Here is a 24,470-nt window from a genome sequence, read left to right on the forward strand (position 1 = left end):
CATCCGAGGACACAACGCATCCGAGCCCTCAGAACTCCCATAATGCCTTTCATGCCACTCACATCTATGATAACGACCAGTAGTCCCAATGTGTGTGCATTTAAAACAATCAAATCTGTAACTTGTAATTGTGTTTTCATGGCCTTGACATTTTTATTTGTTTTACTGTTGACAATATATAATATCTTTCTTCATAGTGATGTGTTTATTGTCAAAAATAAAATATATATTGAATATAGATGTTGCCTTTATTTTGTGCTTTTGGTATTGTGTAAATCCAGCTGTAATAACACAGAAGGGACATTTTTGTGTGTGTGTGTGGTGTGTGTGTGTGTGTGTGTGTGTGTGTGTGTGTGTGTGTGTGTGTGTGTGTGTGTGTGTGTGTGTGTGTGTGTGGCTGTGCTTTTTGAAGTGGAAAGACTGTCGAGTGACACAAAGGAAACAGAATTAAAACCACAAGGTTTTTTACATTTAATATTAGCTTAAGCCAGTAACGTGTTCCTGTAGACTTTGCAGTTTAAAATAAAATACATATGCAACAGGGAGGACAGGTGCATTAAAGTCATCATTATAAAGCTATTTTCGACCACCGAAATATTAATATATGCTCTTTGCATTGCCTCACCGCTGTGCACTTGGCTGTAGAAGTTTGCCGGACAGGAAGATGAAAGGAAAGGAGAGGGGGGGGGGGAGGAAATCAGCTTGAAGAGTGTGAACCACAGAAACTGCAAAGAAGTGATGAAGACTCGGTCAATGTGCACAGATCGACACAAGGCTCGGCTATGAAGACAGGGGTCTGAAGTCAAAGTAAAGGATTGTAAAGCTGTACTTCAGCAGCTGAAAGTGTTCCCATCATGAGAGCGAACATCTGCTGGATCATCCTGCATGTGTGCATCTGGGCAGCGCTGCTTCTCACCTTAAACGCTGACGGTAAGTCTTTTTCAGCATATTGACTTATCTCAATGTTTGTGTACCGTGTGTAAAGGTACAACCTCTTCAATCTAAACTGAAAAAGTAGGTTAGTAGTAAGTAAATGTAAACTGAACGAAAAGGTGGAAGCCGATGCCTCAGCATTTAACACATGGATTCTTTACATGAATTATTTTGTATTGTAATTGCGATTAAATGTATACAGCCACAACTTTAATATTTATACATATATGTTTATTAAATATCCCCCAAAAGTCCAAAAACACAAGTGTATATTTTTATAATTATTTCATGTATTGATATAAAGCTAACCATTCAGCAAATGAATTCTTTGTGTGTTTTTTGTTATTTTGCAGAGGAATGTCTCATTGAAACTAAAGTACTCATGGATACATCTTATAAAGCTGTCGTGGGAGAACAACTTGAGATTGAATGTGGAGTTGCAATCTGTGAAGAAGCCCCACCAACGGTCGATTGGATTAAACGTGAGCAAACAGATGTCCCTGTCAACGTCAGAAGCAGCAGTCGCATTCAAACGCAGTGGGAATTTATAGACTAATTAGAAGGGATATCAATTCTGACCTTTCCCAAAGTACGTCTGAATGACTCTGGTGTGTATCAGTGTCAAAGTGGAGGCAGTAGCAGTCATTACATCAACGTCTTCGTCAATGGTGAGTGGGAATTTTAAAACTTTTAAAACATGTACACAGAACTGACTTACATCTTTACATTGTGTAACTCTTATTTCTAAATGATTGAATAATAAATGAATGAAAATGTTATCTATAAAGTCTGTCATCATATCAGTAAGACTTAGGGTGCGCTATCTATTGTGTCATAGTTGATGATGGACGTTGGCGGCGTACCACTGTTCCACAGAAAAATGAGAGTAAGTCAGAAACATGCTCTTCACATCTTAATTTGAACCTGAATACTGCTTTCTTGTCTGTATTGCTTATGCTTAAAATGTATACTGAACGAAAAGGTGGAAGCCGATGCCTCAGCATTTAACACCTGGATTCTTTACATGAATTATTTTGTATTGTAATTGTGATTAAATGTATACAGCCACAACTTTAATATTTATACATCTATGTTTATTAAATATCCCCCAAAAGTCCAAAAACACAAGTGTATATTTTTATAATTATTTCATGTATTGATATAAAGCTAACCATTCAGCAAATGGATTCTTTGTGTGTTTTTTGTTATTTTGCAGAGGAATGTCTCATTGAAACTAAAGTACACGTGAATACATCTTATGAAGCTGTCGTGGGAGAATATCTTGAGATTGAATGTAAAGTTGCATTCTGTGAAAAAACCCAACCAACGGTCGACTGGATTAAACGTGAGCAAACAGATGTCCCTGTCAACGTCAGCAGCAGCAGTCGCATTCAAACGCAGTGGGAATTTATAGACAAATTAGAAGGGATATCATTTCTGATCTTTCCCAAAGTACGTCTGACTGACTCTGGTGTGTATCAGTGTCAAAGTGGAGGCAGTGGCAGTCATTACATCAACGTCTTCGTCAATGGTGAGTGGGAATTTTATTTTGTCCTTTAACACATCTACACAAAAGTGACTCAAGAAATTGGTTTTCACACTGCACACATCAATGAATTAATCACATGCTTAAAACAATAGTATTTATCTGTATTTGTATAATAAATGAACAAATGTTATCTATAAAGTCTGTCTTCATATCAGTAAGACTTAGGGTGCGCTCTGTATTGTGTTATAGTTGATGATGGACGTGGGCACACCACAGTTCCACAGAAAAATTTGAGTAAATCAGAAACATGCTCTTCACATCTTAATTTGAACCTGAATACTGCTTTCTTGTCTGTATTGATTAGGTTTAAATTCATAAACTCTTTCACATTGAGTGACATTTCCTCTCTTTCTTGCAGGTAGCACAATTTCTGAACCCAAAGTGGATTCATGGATGTACATGTACTTTGCTGCTGGGATCGTGCCGTTCATCATCATAGCCATAATCATATCTGTAGTATTGATGCGTGGGTGTGAAGGTGAGATATTGAATAAATATGCCATACAGGAAATCATTGTCCTTTTATGAACAGTGACTAATCACCCAAACATTTCATCATGCAGGCGAATCAAAGAACGAGACGCAAACTGAAGTCCAGGTAAGACAAGGATACATTTCAACCCCTTTCATACGTGCAATGAAACTGTGGAATTATACTTTCCCCGAAGCGGATTTGCTTGGAGTAACATCCAGTTTAGCCCAGATGTGAATAAATAGACTTGCTCACCTTCTAAGTGGAAAGAAAACAACTACCCGTAGGGGCCGATGCTGAAATTGTCAGTAAAATTCAAGGCACAGAAAGAGTCTGGACTGTTGTGATTGAATACAAACAGCGACTTTAGGACCATGTTGGGCCTTATGCACACATTACCTAGATGCTGCCCTTCACCTCAACTAAACAAAGTATTTCCAGTATACTGTACGAGAAACTGTCCAGACCAGGTTCTGCTGATATCTTCTGGAATCATTTGAGAAAAAGGCTTTTTTTAACCAAAGAAAATTCTTCTTTTTTTTTTAAATGTTTGCAGTACATTGCAATCCCAGCCGAGAAACCCATACCACACGGCAGCCTCCAGCCCTCGCCAAGAAGAATTCAATCTGTGCCTCCATCTCAAAGACCCTTGTGGACAAAAATATCCTACAAAATATGCAAATGACCTTCATTGTTGTTGTTTTTTATATATACTTAATTTTGTATGTCTTCTAAATTGCACTGTTGAGGAAAATGCGATCTAAGTTGTTCATATACTTTACATAATTACACTGTAGTTGTGTGTATGTTATGTCAATACACCTTTGAATCTCTTGAAGTATGCTTTAAAACCACCAAATCTGAAAAAACAATTCACTTCAAGTATTTGTAACTTATATCTGATTTATTCACAGTTTTACTGATTTGCGTTAGTTAACCATTGCTTGGCTTTATTATTACACTGAACAAAAATATAAATGCAACACTTTTGTTTTTGCTCCCATTTTTCATGAGATGAACTCAAAGATTTAAAACATTTTCTATAAACACAAAATAACCATTTCTCTCAAATATTTTTCACAAATCTGAACAAATCTGTGATAGTGAGCACTTCTCCTTTGCCGAGATAATCCATCCCACCTCACAGGTGTGGCATATCAAGATGCTGATTAGACAGCATGATTATAGCACAGGTGTGCCTTAGGCTGGCCACAATAAAAGACCACTCTGAAACGTGCAGTTTTGCTTTATTGGGGGGGTCTGGGGGGGTCCGAAAACCCGAGAGTTAAACCCTAACCCTAACATGCCACCCATTGAGCATGTTTGGGATGCTCTGGATCGGCGTATACGACAGCGTGTTCCAGTTCCTTCCAATATCCAGCAACTTTGCACTGCCATTGAAGAGGAGTGGACCAACATTCCACAATCAACAACCTGATCAACTCTATGCCAAGGAGATGGGTGACATGTTGGGGTTAGGGTTTAACCCTAGGGTTTTCTGACCCCCCAAGACCCCCCCAATAAAGCAAAACTGCACGTTTCAGATTGGCCTTTTATTGTGGCCAGCCTAAGGCACACCTGTGCAATAATCATGCTGTCTAATCAGCATCTTGATATGCCACACCTGTGAGGTGGGATGGATTATCTCGGCAAAGGAGAAGTGCTCACTATCACAGAGTTTTTCAGATTTGTGAACAATATTTGAGAGAAATTGTTATTTTGTGGAAATAGAAAATGTTTTAGATCTTTGAGTTCATCTCATGAAAAATGGGAGCAAAAACAAAAGTGTTGCGTTTATATTTTTGTTTAGTGTATATTTTGTATTGTTATGGTAAATAATTACTTTGCTTTTCGTTGACTTAAAATGTATACATTGACAAAATAAATAAAATGTCTTCATAATGATGTGTTTCCTGTCATAAATAAATATATATAGAATATTGATTTTGCCTTTAAGCTGTAATAACACATAAGTGAAATGTCCCATTTGTCTAGATCTAACAGTGTGTGTGTGTGCGTGTGCGTGTGCGTGTGCGTGTGCGTGTGTGTGTGTGGCTGTGCTTTTTGAAGTGGAAAGACTGTCGAATGGCAAAAAGGAAACAGAAGTAAAACCACATGGCAGAAACATTTGTAAAAGTGAAAGAAAATGAAAGGTTCTTTAGATTTAATATTAGCTTAAGCCAGTAACGTGTTAAGCTTAAAACAACATGAGTATCGAGCTCATTAGCAAAGTGGAATATTGATCAAAATATTCACAAAGTACACTTGAAGCATTTAAACTATTGATATATGTAGATTTTGCAGTTAAAGTTGTGCACAAGGCTACAGATGTTTGCAGGACAGGAAGATGGAAGGAAAGGAGAGGGGGGGGAGGAAGTCAGCTTGAAGAGTGTGAACCACAGACACTGCAAAGAAGTGATGAAGACTCGGTCAATGTGCACAGATCGACACAAGGCTCGGCTATGAAGACAGGGGTCTGAAGTTAAAGTAAAGGATTGTAAAGCTGTACTTCAGCAGCTGAAAGTGTTCCCATCATGAGAGCGAACATCTGCTGGATCATCCTGCATGTGTGCATCTGGGCAGCGCTGCTTCTCACCTTAAACGCTGACGGTAAGTCTTTTTCAGCATATTCACTCATCTCAATGTTTGTGTACCGTGTATAAAGGTACAACCTCCTCAATCTAAACTGAAAAAGTAGGTTAGTAGTAAGTAAATGTATACTGAACGAAAAGGTGGAAGCCGATGCCTCAGCATTTAACACCTGGATTCTTTACATGAATTATTTTGTATTGTAATTGTGATTAAATGTATACAGCCACAACTTTAATATTTATACATATATGTTTATTAAATATTCCCCAAAAGTCCAAAAACACAAGTGTATATTTTTATAATTATTTCATGTATTGATATAAAGCTAACCATTCAGCAAATGGATTCTTTGTGTGTTTGTTATTTTGCAGAGGAATGTCTCATTGAAACTAAAGTACACGAGGATACATCTTATGAAGCTGTCGTTGGAGAATATCTTGAGATTAAATGTAAAGTTGCATTCTGTGAAGAAGCCCCACCAACGGTCGACTGGATTAAACGTGAGAAAACTGATGTCCCTTTCACCGTCAGCAGCCAGAGTCACATTGATACGCAGTGGGATTTTATAGAAAAATTAGAAGGGATATCATTTCTGATCTTTCCCAAAGTACGTCTGACTGACTCTGGTGTGTATCAGTGTCAAAGTGGAGAAAGTAACAGTCATTACATCAACGTCTTCGTCAATGGTGAGTGTTCTTTTTATTTTGTCCTTTAACACATCTACACAAAAGTGACTCAAGAAATTGGTTTTCACACTGCACACATCAATGAATTAATCACATGCTTAAAACAATAGTATTTATCTGTATTTGTATAATAAACGAACAAATGTTATCTATAAAGTCTGTCTTCATATCAGCAAGACTTAGGATGCGCTCTGTATTGTGTTATAGTTGATGATGGACGTGGGCGTACCACAGTTCCACAGAAAAATGAGAGTAAGTCAGAAACATGCTCTTCACATCTTAATTTGAACCTGAATACTGCTTTCTTGTCTGTATTGCTTAGGTTTAAATTCATAAACTCTTTCACATTGAGTGACATTTCCTATCTTTCTTGCAGGTAGCACACGTTCTGGACCCAAAGTGGATTCATGGATGTACATGTACTTGGCTGCTGGGATCGTGCCGTTCATCATCATAGCCATAATCATATCTGTAGTATTGATGCGTTCATTCGTATAAAGCTAACCATTCAGCAAATGGATTCTTTGTGTGTATTTTGTTATTTTGCAGAGGAATGTCTCATTGAAACTAAAGTACACGAGGATACATCTTATGAAGCTGTCGTGGGAGAGCAATTTAAGATTAAATGTGGAGTTGCAATCTGTGAAGAAGCCCCACCAACGGTCGACTGGATTAAACGTGAGCAAACAGATGTCCCTGTCAACGTCAGAAGCAGCAGTCGCATTCAAACGCAGTGGGAATTTATAGACTAATTAGAAAGGATATCAATTCTGACCTTTCCCAAAGTACGTCTGAATGACTCTGTTGTGTATCAGTGTAAAAGTGGAGGCAGTAGCAGTCATTACATCAACGTCTTCGTCAATGGTGAGTGGGAATTTTCAAACTTTTAAAACATGTACACAGAACTGAGTTACACCTTTACATTGTGTTGCTCTTATTTCTAAATGATGGAATAATAAATGAACAAATGTTATCTATAAAGTCTGTCATCATATCAGTCAGACTTAGGGTGCGCTCTGTATTGTGTTATAGTTGATGATGGACGTGGGCACACCACGGTTCCACAGAAAAATGAGAGTAAGTCAGAAACATGCTCTTCACATCTTAATTTGAACCTGAATACTGCTTTCTTGTCTGTATTGCTTAGGTTTAAATTCATAAACTCTTTCACATTGAGTGACATTTCCTCTCTTTCTTGCAGGTAGCACACGTTCTGGACCCAAAGTGAATTCATGGATGTACATGTACTTGGCTGCTGGGATCGTGCCGTTCATCATCATAGCCATAATCATATCTGTAGTATTGATGCGTGGGTGTGAAGGTGAGATGTTGAATAAATATGCCATACAGGAAATCATTGTCCTTTTATGAACAGTGACTAATCACCCAAACATTTCATCATGCAGGCGAATCAAAGAACGAGACGCAAACTGAAGTCTAGGTAAGACAAGGATACATTTCAACCCCTTTCATACGTGCAATGAAACTGTGGAATTATACTTTCCCCGAAGCGGATTTGTTGGAGTAATGTCCAGTTTAGCCCAGATGTGAATAAATAGACTTGCTCACCTTCTAAGTGGAAAGAAAACAACTACCCGTAAGGGCCGATGCCGAAATTGTCAGTAAATTTCAAGGCACAGAAAGAGTCTGAACTGTTGTGATTGAATACAAACAGCTACTTTGGGACCATGTTGGGCCTTATGCACGCTGTCAGGATGCGTGGAAAAGGTAGGACCCAAAAGAAAAAAATATATGGTGTCTACTGTTGTTAGGACCACTATTTATTGTATTGTGCTCTCTTAAAAATACAGCTGATACTGAGAATGGTAGAGTAGCAGCTGGGAGTTAATATTAAATAATAAAAGATGTGGCAAAAAAGGCAGTATCCAAAATATCCAAAAACAAATGAGCAGCACAAGGAACACAGACCGTGGAAACATGGAGGGGAAACAATGAACCGACATGGAACACAGGGGAAGACTAGACTAAATACACAGAAGGGTAATCACAGGACAAGACACAGCTGGGCAGGGGAGGGAGAAACACAAGGACAGCAGGTGAACACAATGAGACAATCAGACACAGGAGGGAAACTAACGACAGGGAGGAGGACCAGACAAAACTAAAGGAGGAAGACAAAACACAGAATGAACAGACTTACAAAACCCATAACCAGACAGACAACACTAAAACCGTGACACAAACCTAGGAGTGTGACAGAACCCCCCCCCCCCCCTCAAGGAACGGATCCCAGACGTCCCAAAAAAAAAAGAAGTCCAGCAGGGTGGGTGGAGGGGAACCGGAGGAGGGACACATAACTAGGGCCAAGAATGGGTGGGTGGAGGGGGTCTGGAGGACGGGTCTCGGGCGGACGGTCCGGGGGCAAGGCAGAGACCAAGGAGGGGGTCTCGGGTGGACGGCCCGGGGGCAAGGCAGAGTCCATGGAGGGTCGAAGACCACTACGGGCAAACTCAGGAGGCCGAGCATGAGGGCAAAGGCAGCGGTAGGAAGAGTCAGGGGGCCGGGCCCGAGGACGAAGACCGCGGCACTCAGGGGGCCGGGCTCGAGGGCGAAGACCGCGGCTCTCAGGGGGCCGGGCTCGAGGGCGAAGACCAGACAGCTCCGGAGGCCGGGCAGGACCTGGTGTCGGCCGGACAGGAACCGGAGCCGGTGGAACAGGCTTCGGCAGGATCCCCCACGGAAGAGGACCAGGAGTTGGCAGGACCCCCGGCGAGACAGGTGACGGCGGGACCTCCAACGGAACAAGACATGGGATTGGCAGGACTCTCAGCGGGTCCTCCAACGGAACAGGACATAGGGTTGGCAGGACCCCCGGCAGAAGAGTATAGTCGGCGGGACCTCCAACGGGACAGGACATAGAGTTGGCAGGACCCCCGGCAGAAGAGTATAGTCGGCGGGACCTCCAACGGCACAGGACATAGGGTTGGCAGGACCCCATGCAGAAGAGTAGTCTGCGGGACCTCCAACGGCACAGGACATTTGAGAAAAAGGCTTTAAACCAATTTTATTTTTGAGACATATTTTAACAAACAAATGCTTTTTTGTAATGTTTGCAGTACATTGCAATCCCAGCCAAGCAACCCATACCACACGGCAGCCTGGAGGCCTCACCAAGAAGAATTTAATCTGTGCCTCCATCTCAAAGACCCTTGTGGACAAAATGACAATATGAAAGTTTTTCATACTTTACACCGTGGTTGTGTGTATGTTATGTCAATACACCTTTACATCTCTTGAAGTATGCTTTAAAACCACCAAATCTGAAAAACCAATTCACTTTTGTGAGACTGACCGTTGAGCGGCCCGACCAAGCAAGGAGGTAGAGGCAGAACGTCCAAAGATATAACCCGACGTGGGCATTTATTAAAATAATGTGCACAGAGTTCACAGCCTCAATCCTGCTGTTCTCCGTGAACACATCCTGCAGCCACAAAGATCTCACACACCCTACCAGCCTCTAGAAAACAGCACCTAAATACACACACTGACTAACAAGACACAGGTGAGGGGGAGCAATTAGACACAGGTGAGGGGGCGGGAGACAACACAGGGCACAAGGTGCACACAATCAGCAACAGACATGGGGAAAGGGGAAGTTGTCGTCAATATACCTATTAAAACAATGATTAGCCTATATAAACATGTCCACGTGAGCAGCGTCCCGTCGTTACAACTTTATTCACAGTTTTACTGATTTGTGTTAATCAATGCTTGGCTTTATTATTATATTTTGCATTGTTATGGTAAATCATTTGGAAATTATTACTTTGGTTTTCATTGACTTAAAATGTATACATTGACAACATTTCTTCATAATGATGTGTTTCCTGTCATAAATGAATATATAAAGAGTGTTGATGTTGCCTTTACACATGAACAGTGAAATGTCCCATTTGTCTAGATCTAACTGTGTGTGTGTGTGTGTGTGTGTGTGTGTGTGTGTGTGTGTGTGTGTGTGTGTGTGTGTGTGTGTGTGTGTGTGTGTGTGTGTGTGTGTGTGTGTGTGTGTGTGTGTGTGTGTACCTCTGTAGCCTTTCTTCTTGCCTCCAGTATCAGTTGTGCTTTTGGTAGTAGAAAGTCTGTTGAAGGACAAACAGGAAGCAGAATTGAAACCAAAGGTCACATAAACATCGGTAAAGGCTATAGCTTTCTGCTAGTAAGCTAAATTAGCTACTTCTTTAGTTTAAAAACGACAGTGAAAGTTAGCTTGCACATTCCTATTAAAAGAACATTAAGAAAAAAACAAACATTAAATCATTAACTGCACGTTTTTGCTCACCAAACAATTATTAGTTGAATGTTGGTGCTAATTGTGTTAGCATTGTTAGCATTTTATTGAATGTATTCCAATGTCATTATTCAGTATTACTCACAGCTAACAAACAGGTGTTTAAGTACATGTATGTTTGGAGCACAAACCATTGTGTTGTTTTGATTTTACCTCAAGCTAAGATCCACTTGAATCCAGGAAATGGTACCTTTCACTTCAGACTGAAACCAGCCAGTGTCAATAAAAACTGAACCTGAAATTACCACAGGCCCCCTCGTGTGAAGAATAATTCTGAAAGTAATAAATCATTTCATTTCTACAACAATTAAAACCTTTTAAAGACAATAATATACATAAGATATTTGTGATGACCACTGCCACTCAATATCAGATTGCTCAACTTGGTCTCCACAGGAGGAAAGCTAGCAATAACTAAAGACAATTAAAATAACATAATTAAAAAAAGATTGGCCTCATTTAAGTTTATAAAATGTACCTCCAATAAGCTCGACACCTAGACACAATATTTATATAATAACATAAGCCACATCTTGATTCCAGTGAACCTTTTGTGGCAACAAAGCTGTAACCACACTGATTGTCTGATAATGTTTTTTAAGCTCTTATCATGAATACAATCTGTGTAAAGGGAAAGTACCAGCTGGTTAAAGAGATAAAAACATGATACAAATAGATTTATTGAAAGGCTGCGAGTGAAGCACATGGAGGAGCGTGGCCTGTGGGACGTGCTACTCTGTGGTTTTGAAAGTGCTACAAATCTCACGTACTTTGCTCCATTGCGTGCACACACAACCACTTCTGACTAACACCCCACCCAACAACTGCATCGCCCACCACCATGTCACATGCAGGTAGAGAGAGACTTGTTGCCCGTTTAGTGTACAACAACTGTGTTGATGGGTCTGCTTCAAGCTTTTATTAAATGCCAATATCTTTAACAGCTGTGCTTTTTTCTTTATTGTGTTATTTTGGGGCAGTGTATTGCAAGTGGAGAATAGTGTATAACATTATTATCAGGGCCGTGGGAAGTAGGGGTGCTGAGGGTGCTGCAGCACCCCCTGGTGGAGGACAGGGGATCTGCACTTCCACAATATTAAATACAAATATAATACAAAAAAAAGAATTTTCAGCCTTGATGTACCAACATTCATAATAAAGTAAAGATAACACCCTTTTCACCCCGGTTACGTTTTCCATTTGCCCTGTATGATGGGTGCTGTAAGTGATGAAAGTGGGGGATGTTGGCTTATCAGGCGCCCGCAGCTCACAGCCAGCATGAGAGAGAGAGAGAGATAGATAGATAGAGAGAGGGGGTGCACCGGTACCGGCGGGGAATGTTGTTAGCTTCTGCTGCGCTAACGGATATAAGAACCTGTTTCTACAATAATGTGGAGGGAGAGCTCTTCTGTCAGACTGAGAGGCACAATGAGGTAAAGGACGCTGCGTGTTTAGATAGTTCACTTTAGTCTAAATTATCTCAGTGGGTCTCAAACGTTTTGATCACAATTCATGTAAACAAATATCTCCAAGGCACTCCTTTATAATTATTAGGATAAATAAAAACAGGTTTGAAATCATTCCATTGTATACTATAGTAGAGTAAACCAAAAATGTTGTTTAAAACTAGAGATATTTAAAAATATGCATAAATAAATAAATGTTAACTGATAAAATAAGATATAAATGAACCACAAAAATAAAAAAAGTTAGCCAACATTTATTTGTTATTGGCTATGGTACAGTAGGTTATTGGATATGTTCACATACTTATTTGATTATTAAAATGCAAACTGATGTTTTTCATATGGGTGTTTTAGAGTTGTATCCCCTAAATCAGTCTCTAGTTTGGGCTCAAAGTGCACCAGATTGAAGCATTTTACTTTAAAATGTAAAAAAAAAATCTTCCCGGGTGGGGCACCCCCGGACCCCCCTTGAGGATGTGACGTCCACCCCCAAATTAAAACCTGTTCATGCAATACTAAATAAATTTGAAGCCTTTTTATATAAGCTGTCCACCATATCAATACGTTTCTCTGTTTGTAGTGTATTGGTCTTTTGTAGACCATTTGAAACATGTTCCCACGGCTATCATTATTATGCATCACATTAATGCGGTGCAAGTAATAAAAACGATTCTGATTCTGAAACACCTTTGAACAAGGGTGAAGCTTAATTAAACGTGGCCGCCATCTAGTGGTGTACCAGCAAAACTCTGGCTTATGTATTAAAAAGGCAGATATTTTATAACTGTACTGAAACAAAGCCATACACCATTTTTATTATTTCCTGTCACTGTGCCTCCATTAACCCTGAAATTAATAATCCAACATACTGTAGGTTAGCACGGATTCCTTCAAGTAAGCCTCCATTTTTAAATGAATAGTCAATCTGTGGCTTCACTGATAGCAGTCAATATAAATATGTCGAATGCCACCCAGTGCCTTCAAGAAACAAAGGAACGACTCACCCCTTCCTGGCATTGAGGAATGTGGAAACTGAAGGGAAAAACATGTCAATTTACATAAAAAATGTCACAATGGTTCAATTCAGACCGCAGAGCTCATTTCATAAACACTTTGGGGAAATGTCAAGTAGGTGAAATCATTATTTCTTATCAGTGTAAAAGTCCTTAAAGAACAAAACAAGAAAACAAGCTTTTATTATGAAATCCGCTCAAGATAAGCTCACAGTCTCCTCCTGATAAGCCTTTTTTTTTTATCAATGAGCTTTTTCACCTATATAGCAATTTCTACTCAAAGGGCTTCACAAAACTAACATAAAAACAATACTAACTCATCTTCCCATTGAAAACAGAGTAGCATATAACTGTGATTAATAAGAATGTTTAATATCAACACAGGACTAAATGAAACAGCAATAAGAATACAATGAGAATATTAAATAAATAAATATGAACTATTTAAGGAAATGCTACTCTAAGGAACAATGAAAGCAATTGCATCCTGTTGACTTGAGGTTGAACTCTTGTTGAACAATGTATTTTCCAAATGATTAATTGGGGTGTGAAACTTGATTTCTCCATGACTCACAGCTGACTCACTCAAATAAAACCTGCAATAAGAATTATGACATTTGACGTGGGCTGTGGAGGTAATGAGTTTTGTATTGTGCAACGTTATTTACCCATAGTGTGTAAAGAATCATGTTTCTGCAAATTCAATCAGAAACTCGAGGTATAATTTCTAACCAAACATATTTTATTTGTACTCAATATCTCCAAAGCAGTGAAACAAAAGCTGAACAGTCTTAGGTTTTTATTTCTGATCCACTTCTAACTTCAATTTATCTTCACATGAAACTCAACTGTTATGGATACTAAACAGTTGAATACTGTTTAAAAATAACACAATAACACCAAAAACATGGTTAAAGAAAAATAAAACAGCAGGTAGACAATTTAGCTAAGGTTTCTGTTAACACTCAAAATCCTTTTGATTTACTGTAAAACCATAAATCAGTTGTTAATATAAAATATATATTTTTTCCTGATAAACAAGATATAAACGACTTTCTATAAAGTCAACATTAATATTTTCCAAAATAAAAAGTTCCATTCTTACAGTGATGCTCCCTACAGGGAAGCTCTGTAAGTCATGAAACACTGTGCAACAATGCAGCACACACACACACACACGCTCGCTCCTCTAATACACATACACACAGGTCTCTTTTGAGTGTTAGGGCCTGAAGGTGATAGGTGACCACCCTTCACCATCACGAGAAACACAGCAGCTTTAAATAACAAACCTTTCATTTGTTTTTCTAGTTTTCAAAAGATATTTTCTCATTTTGGCAACCACTAAATAAAGGGTTTCACGGTGACGTAGCCCCCTGTGGTGGTCAACAATCAAGCAGTAGTGAACAAGCCACTTTCTCTGTGCTTGTTTACATACATCACGGTACTTGGAGCCATTTAAGCCAATAAGAGCAGGCTTTTTTGGGGGCGGGGACTTAAAGAGACAGGTGTAAACGGAGCGTTTCAGACTGAGAGTGAACACAGTATAAGAAAAATAAAGTCGTTTCTGAACATTTAAGCATGTAACATGTTCTAGGAGAAGCCCAATACATAGACATAAACCTGAATATCAGCATTAAATGTCCCCTTTAAAAGCCCTTTATTACTTATAGAATTATTCATTACTTATGAATTGAAACCATGTTTAAAGGAGCTTAAAAGAATAATGAAAAAGCTGCCAACATTTCTGTTGTTTTAAAAAAAAAAAGACTGAATATATTAACATCTTCCCAACAAAGTCAAAAACACTTTAAAAGAACAGAGTGACCTCTATTTGAGCCAGATAAATCCAAAATATACATCTTATCACAGAGCTCTACAGCTTAGAGTTGACCTCACACATTCAAACACACACACAACCGACCCCCCAGTATGCCCTGACAAGGATTTCCTCAATGATCTGGGCCACATTTCTACAGTAAGTGTCAAATATATCATGAAATAGTGTTAGTTCTGTTTACTGTGTAGTGAATGACAAGAGGACTTCAGGACTTGGTCAGGCTCAGAGCTCCACTGGACCCTCATCACAGCAGGAGAGACGACTGCCTTCACATCACTCTGCACAGAAAGAAAGAGACAGCTCAGCTCTGTCTCAAGAAACACACATTCTTCCTCACAGGTCCATGGATGTATACAAATAACTGGATATAGCTTTGGAGGCGGGGCCCCGTGAATTCCTTGCTCAGTGAAAGCCCAAATGTCCGGTCTCTCAATGACAAAAAAACCTGATTTCCTTAAGTCCCACCTCTAATCTGCTCCATCACTGCCATTCTTTGCTTAGTCAGATGAATGTCCGGGAAAATAACACTGACATTTCTTCTATTTATTGCCTATTTCCCAATGTGTTTTCGTATGCTGACCTGGAAGTTAACATCGAGAATTCTGACTCATTCCCGCAACAATCTGTATGAAATAATAGGAAATCAGACAGTTTGCACCTCATGTCATGGGGTTGCGTTTACTTGACATAAATCCCACACCGGAATGCAGAAATAAACACAACAAGTCTAAACCCAGAGAAAAACACCCACTCACAACCAAAAAGACCACATGCAGAAGAACAATGAAACATTGCAGGAATTCTTCAGACATGATTAAGTGCCTGCAACGTCTCAACGTACATGCGGCAGCAATGTGAGATATTTAGCGGGGCCCACTCGACGCATGTGGCCCCTAAAAAGCCAATTAGAGCAGGAGTGAAGTGTGTGACGGAGAACCTGGGAAATGGATCAGAAAAAGTGTAGTGTGAGCGGCAGGCGTACTTTCTTATTTTCATCTTGTCCTGCTGCTCAGTTCTCTTGTTTTTCCACCTCTAATCTCTAAGGAACAATCAGTGTTATCCTTATGTCTGCCCTCATGGCCGGATATGGTCCCTCCCCTGTACTTCCTGTGGTGTTACAGATAAAAAGGTGCCACTGAAAACTGTCGTTTTTCATGAAAATATTGCCTTTAATCGAGGTTGACTCCCTTCTCTTGTAGCTGTGCCACCGCCGTACCCTAAAGTCCTGGAAAACATGGAAACTCGGACACAAATAGACATTTTACTGGAACAGCAACCTCGGCCTTACTTCCCAGCTGCGATTGAAAGCTGAATGGCACCCACTGATCCAGAAGAGACCATAAAAAAGCTCTTTGTGCCCGCAGACATCACAACTCGCCATAGTGAGGGTTTACAGTAGGCCGAACATCTCTCTGACTTTCTGCATCCAAGTCATGCAGACCGTATTAACTCCTATTTAAAAAAAGGGACATATTCTGCTCATTTAATTTATTTTTAATCAGGCGAATGAAAAGCAAACTATGTGCATGAATAGAAGCCGCTTGGTGTGCGGAACAAATATTTTAAAAATAATTAAGTCAGCTCCAAATGAGGACAGACACATCACAGCTTTCTTCCAGTAAACTGCAGTCTGAACCCAATCACAATAAAACCCATTGCTCCTGACATGACCCGGGGCATGCAGATTGTGTGTGTGTGTGTGTGTGTGTGTGTGTGTGTGTGTGTGTGTGTGTGTGTGTGTGTGTGTGTGTGTGTGTGTGTGTGTGTGTGTGTGTGTGTGTGTGTGTGTGTGTGTGTGTGTGTGTGTGTGTGTGTGTGTGTGTGTGTGTGTGTGTACAGTGTTTTTTTGTTTTTAACTGGGCACGCTGCCAACTTTGGGCTCATGTCACTGCTTTCCCCTCCAACGTCTTCTCCACAGTCTCAAGGAGAAAGAGAGTATTTTCTTCTACCACTTGTTATTCTGCTCAGGCATGCACAGAGTTATACAAGAGAAAAGACTTTCAAGTGACGTCTAAAAGAAACGGGAGCTCTTTAGTCCCTGAGAACAATCTATTTTTGCAGCCGCCATCCTTGCAAAACATCCCACAGATGACACTTCTGGTGCAAAACAGAGCCATAAATCACAGTAAAAACAATATTTAAGATCAATTATAGATGTGGGAAACACTCTTAAATCAGCAGCCTTTGTTGTGTTTGACCCATGTGGTCGGATGTTGGTTTTTGAGGCTTAAAACAATGAAGTGACACATATAGTAGGAATTAAAACCATGTGTCATCCATCTTTGGAAGCTTATAGTATTTAGTGACACAAAAATGCATAATAGGGCTGAGTCCTTCTTCCACCTCTGCCTAAATGGTGCCTTGCCAAATCTGAGAGTGTCCGTGGGACCGCCATGACCTCGACACATCGACGCCGCCTACTTTTGTTTTCCTTCCCTTACGACTTATGCTTGGCGGGCAAAAGCACCGGCGTCAGCCAAAGTCTCTGTCAGTGCAGCGATAACTTCTCGTTTCCCTGCCTCTCCGCGGTGGGCACAGCTCTTCTGATAAAGGGGAAATGGGCAGCGGTCCACACGCAGCACACTGTCTGACTGAGGGGACTGTGGCAGAGGTGTCAACAGGACTCAAAGGAAGAGCTAGCACACCAGCTCTATGTGGAAAGGCTCTGCGAGGTGACCTTTACAGCGAGGTGTGTCATGGTTTCACAGTGCTGTTGTTCACGCACTTTACCAACGCACACCTACAACAAAATCTGAGATTATTCCCCCGGCCCGTACTACTTACTTTTGAAACAGCTGAATTTCCCAAATATTCGCTCCTGTAAGGCTCTTAAAACTTGGCAAGCACAAACAAATCTATTTACATAACGGCAAAGTGCTCCTTCCCATGGTAGAGGTCCTGTATGACAGAAAATACTTCTATTTCGAAGGGCTCAGCTTATACAGTTAACCTCAGCCTTCTGCTTCTCAAACTGCCCATCTTTCACTTTCTTCACCCACGTTTTCCTGAACTGCTGCAAAAACATCCACCTTCACAAACTCTCAGAACAGTAGTTACAGTATTTCTGATGTAACCACCCCTGCATTTCCCAGAATGCCTTTGGAAAATCAAAGGAACAACTGCTTTCTATTCAAGTAAATGTGCAGATACTCACCGTCATTGCACATGAAGCACTTGCAGACACACACACACAGACACAGGAGGACCACGGCCGCCACGCCGCACATCGACAGGAGGACGATGTTGGCCGAACCCACTGAAGCAAACACACACTTACAGTCAAATACAGTTTATGTTTAAAAAAGACATCTGGACTAAACGAGAGGTTATCCCAGAATAATAACTCTGGACTCCATCAGAGCAGCCATAATTACACGGGACTAAAATATCTAAGAATACACACATGAGAAAAACAAAAGGCCTGTTTCTGCTTCACCTCAGCACCCAGGAATGAGAAATATGACTGGTTTCCACCATCTTTGGCAACATTTTCAGACAGTTCTGATGCATAACTTGCACAGGTGTTTTCACTTGTGCTTTGTAAGATCTGCCTGCAAATAAGGGAAGCTGCTCAAGTCAAAAAAGCGAAATATCTACACAACTATATGCATTTCAATAGTAGATACAATCTATACAGTTATTTATAGTGTGGATTTTCACCTGGGCTGTTTATTACTTTCTAGCTACTCTTCAGGTTCACATTTGTATGTTGTGCCTCTACTGTTACGTGTTTACATGCTTTAAATATTAGCGTCTCACCGTCTGTAGGCAGGGACACTCTTATAGGTTTCTTCAGGCCCGGGTGTTGCACCACGCATGTGACGGACAGGTCCTTGATCGCTGATTGGAGGAGCAGCGTGCTCGTCACCACCGTGGTGCCGTCGCCCTGATCGTAGGCAGAGGAAACGGGCGGTCCGAGCGTTCGATTCTCCCCGGGGATGTCCCAGGTGATCTCTGCTGGGGGACGGGAGCGGGCCGTGCAGTTGGCCTCAGAGACCCCCGAGGACGAGGTCACATGACTCACCTCTGGATTGGGTAGAACTGAAACACAGATCAGTGGCTGGTTATTATTCTTATATTGGATTGTCTGACGCCTGTCAATCACTTTCTCTCGACATTGACACTAGTTGTTGTCCTCCGACCGGCCGCAGCAGCAGGTATTCACTAACTGGTGATTTGTGTCTTTCAGCGGAGACAAAGCCCGTTGAGCAGAGCGAGGAGAAACACACACTGAGGCCTTGTGTCTGGAAACAGCGCGCCACTCATCCCCTCGGCTTTCACCCAAATTAAATCACGTCTTTCCCATCAGTCACACCCCTCCCTCTGTCAACATAAAACAAACTCACACATTGGGAGGGTAAACAGCAACTCACTTTCCTGGAACCATCGCTAACCACTTCTAATTCTGCTTTTAACGCCTCTCTGGAACAGTGGCGAGAAAAACGATGAGAGCGCCGTCTCCAGAGCAGCAGTTCAATGACCTCTCACCTCCAGGTTTGTTTATAAAAGGCGCTTCCTTCCTTTTCCTTTTCCTGACACACGCACAGCCTGTCATTGTGCATAACAAGTACTTTTGATACTTGAAGTATACTAAGCTGATTGTGTACTTTATATTATCCGGAAATGGGCCATTGTGCCGAATGAGTACTTTTACTTTTGGTACTTGAAGTATGTTGACGCTAATACTTGTGTACTTATAGTACATTTGGAAATCAGGACATTTAATGGAGTATTTTAAGACCATAGTATTCATACTTTTAATTAAAGGGACATTATTATGCTAATGTTCAGGTTTCATATTTGTACTTTTTGCCTCTACTGTGACATGTTTCCATGCTTTAAAGTTCAAAAGGGTCTTTATTTTTCTCATACAAAGCTTGAAAGGATCTTAAAGTAGGTCAAGACCCTTAACCTAGATTCTATTAAAAGGATCTCAACCTACTTACTCCAAACACTTTCACATTTAGGGAACTCTGGCTCAGTGTCACTTACAATAAGAAAACACATAGTACACATGAGCTCACCGTAGACGGAGAGGCAGGCGGAGCCGCTCTTGGTGCCGTCCGGGTAGGCGTGGAACTCGCAGGTGTAGCAGGCCTCATCCTGCGTGCTCACGGCCTGGATGGTGAGCTGGGTGTCGTCCAGCGTGCGGCTCAGGCTGAACCGACGCCTGTAGCGCTCCTCGATGTTGTGGTGGCCGCGCTTGGTGTAGGACGCCACGGTGGAGGTGTCGCCCTGCTCCGCCGTCTTCCTCCACAACACCTGGTGCACCTTCTCAGGCAGGCTGTACGCGCAGGAGAGGGTGACCGGCCTGCCGCTCAGAGCCGTCCTGTTGCCCTGCAGGCTCACTTTACCTGACACAAGTCAATATGAAAGATAAAGAATTGAATTTGTTTTGGGTTTTGGGTTCCCTGTATAAATTGAACTGTCAATTAAGCAAACTGTAATATAAATAATAATTTTAAAATATATATATTATTGAAATGTTTGAGTGACGAATTATTCCGTCTGTGTTGTTGCTTACATGTTTATTTGTCTGTTGATTTATTTCTGATGTACAGTAAAAACGTTACAGCCCTGTGGCTTGTGCCTAACAACAGGAGCCTGGGTGTAATTAAACAGTGTGTGCACATTTAATAGGAACAACAGGAAGGGTACAGTATCTCGCTGGGTGGGCTTCTTCCCTGTGGATCATTAGCCCTCCACTTCCTGTCTCATAAGAGAAATAGTTAGAAAAACAAACTCCCTTTGTAACCCTAATTTGTCTCTGTGGAAAAAGGAACAAAGGTGGAATTGGTGAGGTTTAAGAAGGACTGACCGGTTACGCTGACGCACGTGGTCCCCTCCAGCGGGCCCCTGGGAAACACGTCGAAGATGCAGCTGTAGCAGCCCTCGTCCTCGGACCCAACGCTCTGGATGGTGATGTAGCTGCCGTTGCTGTGCGAGGCGTTGAGCTGCACGTTGGACTCCTGATGGCTGACTTGCACCGGCTCGCTCGGCTTCCTCAACTCGTACGCCAGCAGGACCTTCTTGTGCTGGTCGAGCCACCGTACTTGCCGCACGGTGTCGCCCGTCTCCGTGGTGACGGAGCAGCCGAGCAGCAGGGGGAGGCCCGCCTCTGCTGTTACACTGGCAGGAGCTACCACCTGACCTGAAATCAGACAGACATTTTTTGTTAATTGGTGGCACCTTGATATATCGTAGACATCCACCAGGATCAATTTTTTATTTAATTTGTATATATATATTCACATTTTTATTTTAACATTTGGATTGTCTTTGTTGTGAATGTATTATCTTTTTTAATGTATATACACAATACCTATTGCGCATCTTCTGCCATATTGTGTGAACATTTTTAAGCAGAACTTCTATTTGTTCTTTAGTCGTTCATGGTTGAATTATGTTTCCACGTTGAACAAATGTCTTTTCTTAAAGATTTTAAGGTAAATCAGGGTGAGTAAGTGATAAAGAAATGGTGCTTCTGTGGTCATCATCAAGGCCAAAACATTTTCAAACAGAAGACACCTTATTTATAAGGAAACTGAGTTCACCAGTTAGATTTTCCTCCATAAAATGAAAACTATAAGGAATATGAAACATACCTTGCGTCCTGGACACAGCCAGTCCTGAGATCCAGAGCAGCACACACAGGAGGGCGGGTCCACACATCGCACACTGAGGCCGGGTTACCAACACACACGATCTGAGCCACAATCGCATCCAGGCTGCTGCTGCAAACACAGACACTGTCAGAAAACCTGTACAGAAACTATGAGGATGAGGAGGCTGAGATGAAGACATACCCCGCTCAGAGGTCCAGTGTTGTTGAGCTGCTGCTGGTCAGTACAGTCTCAGCATCTCACTCACACTGCCTGCTGCAACATGAGCCAGAGGACGACATTAGCCATGACATCATAACAGATTACACTCTTTACTTAGCGCTGGAAAAAAACAACACAAATGTCCTTTTTATTGCAGCTTTGGGACATTAGTTGCAGTGATGGTAAGTACATTTACTCTAGTACTGTACTTAAGTAATATTTTGACATACTTTAACTTGACTTGAGTAGCCATTTTATGCTACATATGATCATACTCCTCAAATGTGTAAGCAAATATATTACTTTAACTCCACTTAATTTATGTGACAGCCAAGGCCAGATTAGTACCTCCAGGGGCCCCTGGGCACTGAGCACTCATATATGTAGTGAAATTGTGTGGAAATTGTGTGGTTGCTCAAGGGTGGGGCTGTGATTCGGCTATACACCGCCGTCGCGTAGTAATAAAGTTGAGCGCATACATAGTGAGACCTACAGTACAGAGACCTACAGTAATTTGATCCTATGGAAAAGCTGTGTTATTTATGGCGATGAGTGAGTGTCATTTAAAACAATGTATGATGAGTGAGGTTGTGCCCGAAAAAAAAAAGGTTGCCCATATGGTTAATCCGGCCTTGGTGACAGCTCTCTACAAATTCAGATTATTAGCCAATACAAAAAATAAATCAACTAAGAGAGCCGGCCAGCTAACCAATGAGAGCAGACTGGGCTCTGGTTTCAGACAGAGGGTGAAAAGAGGTGCAGCAGCACAGGCCGTCTGAGAAAAATGAAGAGCTTGTTGAACATGAAAGCATGGAGACACGTCACAGTAGAGACACTAAAAATAAACATGAACCTGAACATAATAATAATAATAATAATAGCTTAGATTTATATAGCGCCTTTCATGGGACCCAAGGTCGCTTTACAAGGAAGAACAGGGCAAAACAAACATAACAAAACAAAAAGGCAATCAGACAACCAGTCCTCCAGAGGAGGATTTTGAATGATATGCGGGACTTGAACATGAGCAGAATAGGGCCCCTTCAAGTGCAAAATCTACTAGTATTTCTTCTAGCACTGATTAGTTGCCATGGTGCTGCCATGTATAAGTGTCAACAACAAACAGATGCTGAGTCAGGACACGTGCCCTGGGGTCTAATGCAGGTTTTACGTGATAACCATACGTGCAGTAAAGCAACGATCATCCGGCGGTAAAAACAAGCGGACACACTTTGATGTCTAGACTACCTGGAGATTTCTAAATCCAAACACAGAGAAATGACAGGATGGTGATGCAAGGTGTAATGAGGAGTCACTGGATCACCACAGGAGTGCTGTTAGGGTGTGTGGAGGGTAAATATACCTCTCTCAGGTCATTCTTTGGACAAAAGGCTGGAAACAGCAGGGATCAGACTCTAAAAACCACATCTCAGGGCTGTGTGTGTTTCTTTTACAGTGCCAAACATCTGGATTCAAACATGGAGCCTTCTGTTCAGCTCAAGTTAAATCCCTTTGCCTCTACTGATGTCTCAAATATGATCCCATCAATCAACCCTAAGGGCTTTTATTGTGCAAAACTAGCAGGTAGAGCTTAAAAAGGTAATGAGTTTCACTATAAGGAGAACTGACACTTCAAGAGAGGGACTGAAATCATAAACAACATCCAGATGTGCACTGGACTGCATTGATTGGAAGAAATAATCCACAACTTTCTAAAACAAAATGCACTTTGTGTACATTTTTCATGCACAAATGTCAGAAAATGCAGTTTGAGACTCTAAAATATGGAGATGTTACAATTTTTCCCTATTAAAATCCTATTTAAGTGAATAGATTTGTGTTTTGTACACAAATGAATGACCTTTTTCCCTTTTCCCCCACATTTCTTTCACAAAACGAAACGCTGAAACTGTATTTTTGTATAAAAAAAGAATAGACCTAATTGCAGTAATGTAAAAATAATTTCACCCACAGAAGAATAGTATAACTGGATTTATACATACAGAAACACTAAGAAAACAGCAAGATGTTTATAAATAAGGGTGTAAGCAAGTCAATTAAGCTTACAGGTAATTAACTTAACTGACGCGGATTTAAATTTATTTTGAAATGGAGGTCAGTGACACGGTGTGCGAGTTAATGGTGAGGGAAAACAACACCTCTAGAAGACGTTAAGCGTCGTTTTCAAAGTGCTACAACATTCATATCTTCACAGACATATCCCGAAAAGTTTCACAATTTCACTAATGTAGATGTTTTTACATTGTTGGAGGAAGTAAACCAACTACAGACAAGTTGCTCCAAATCAGGTTTTCTGCAGCTAAAATCGGAAGAAAGCATCAAACTCACCCCCTGGCCGATGAAGGGACTCAAAAACACTGTGAATTCCCGTATTTGAGGTGTTGTCTGAGCTGCAGGTAATGTGAGAGTGCAGCATGCTTCAGATTTAACTCACAGAGCAGCGCCCAGTTTTCCGGCTGCTGCGTTCACTGCCTGATCTCTTAGCAACAGATCAGTGCAGGAATGTGGAAAGTGCGACCTCCAGTGGCCATGCGTTGCAACTGCAGCCAAAAAATGCACCTGACACAATTAGAAAAATATATTTCTTAGATTATTTATCTATGTCAATATGTTCTGGAAGTACCTGATTATCATTACTTAATATTGCCATACCGTATTTTCTAAACTACCAATACAATTATATTTTATCTGGGGTTTGTTACTTCTTTTTTGATCTCATAATACACTCAGCCTTTTATATAGAAAACCAAAATCTTAGGACTCCT

At 41.0% G+C, this 24,470-nt stretch overlaps 2 protein-coding genes and 2 long non-coding RNA genes across 8 annotated transcripts; 3 read left to right on the top strand and 1 right to left on the bottom strand.

Annotated features, from left to right (window-relative positions):
- Window positions 1-854: 854 nt before the first annotated feature.
- LOC307034605 (uncharacterized protein) lies at window positions 855-3,985 on the top strand (the record flags this gene model as incomplete). The annotated part of the gene is made up of 7 exons (XM_079673434.1): window positions 855-930; window positions 1,494-1,601; window positions 1,772-1,819; window positions 2,150-2,464; window positions 2,841-2,960; window positions 3,046-3,080; window positions 3,511-3,985. 7 exons carry the CDS (start codon window positions 855-857, stop codon window positions 3,637-3,639), a joined length of 831 nt encoding a protein of 276 aa, XP_079529560.1. The 3' UTR covers window positions 3,640-3,985.
- Window positions 3,986-5,262: 1,277 nt separating this feature from the next.
- On the top strand, window positions 5,263-6,597 carry LOC307033219. Its single transcript, XR_013806422.1, has 3 exons — window positions 5,263-5,564; window positions 5,918-6,232; window positions 6,440-6,597. It is a non-coding gene; the product is annotated as an uncharacterized lncRNA (long non-coding RNA).
- Window positions 6,598-6,788: 191 nt separating this feature from the next.
- On the top strand, window positions 6,789-11,482 carry LOC307033218. The gene is made up of 3 exons (XR_013806421.1): window positions 6,789-7,553; window positions 7,639-7,673; window positions 9,310-11,482. It is a non-coding gene; the product is annotated as an uncharacterized lncRNA (long non-coding RNA).
- A 2,259-nt stretch (window positions 11,483-13,741) lies between these two features.
- On the bottom strand, window positions 13,742-24,172 carry LOC307032037 (OX-2 membrane glycoprotein-like). Of its 5 annotated transcripts, none has more exons than XM_079669723.1 (8): window positions 24,034-24,172; window positions 21,667-21,738; window positions 21,466-21,591; window positions 20,679-21,011; window positions 19,885-20,214; window positions 18,620-18,901; window positions 18,015-18,116; window positions 13,742-15,138 (listed from the first exon to the last, which is right to left on the bottom strand). In XM_079669723.1, exons 3-8 carry the CDS (start codon window positions 21,581-21,583, stop codon window positions 15,134-15,136), a joined length of 1,170 nt encoding a protein of 389 aa, XP_079525849.1. In that variant the 5' UTR covers window positions 21,584-21,591; window positions 21,667-21,738; window positions 24,034-24,172; the 3' UTR covers window positions 13,742-15,133. The 5 variants fall into 5 exon arrangements, with proteins under 5 accessions (XP_079525849.1, XP_079525847.1, XP_079525848.1 ...); XM_079669721.1 differs by having other exon boundaries at window positions 21,466-21,594; XM_079669722.1 differs by having other exon boundaries at window positions 21,466-21,594; window positions 21,667-21,735; window positions 24,034-24,114.
- Window positions 24,173-24,470: the final 298 nt, after the last annotated feature.

This window comes from Notothenia rossii (genome assembly GCF_949606895.1).
Source record: "Notothenia rossii genome assembly, chromosome: 3".
In the NCBI taxonomy this organism is placed as follows: domain Eukaryota; kingdom Metazoa; phylum Chordata; class Actinopteri; order Perciformes; family Nototheniidae; genus Notothenia; species Notothenia rossii.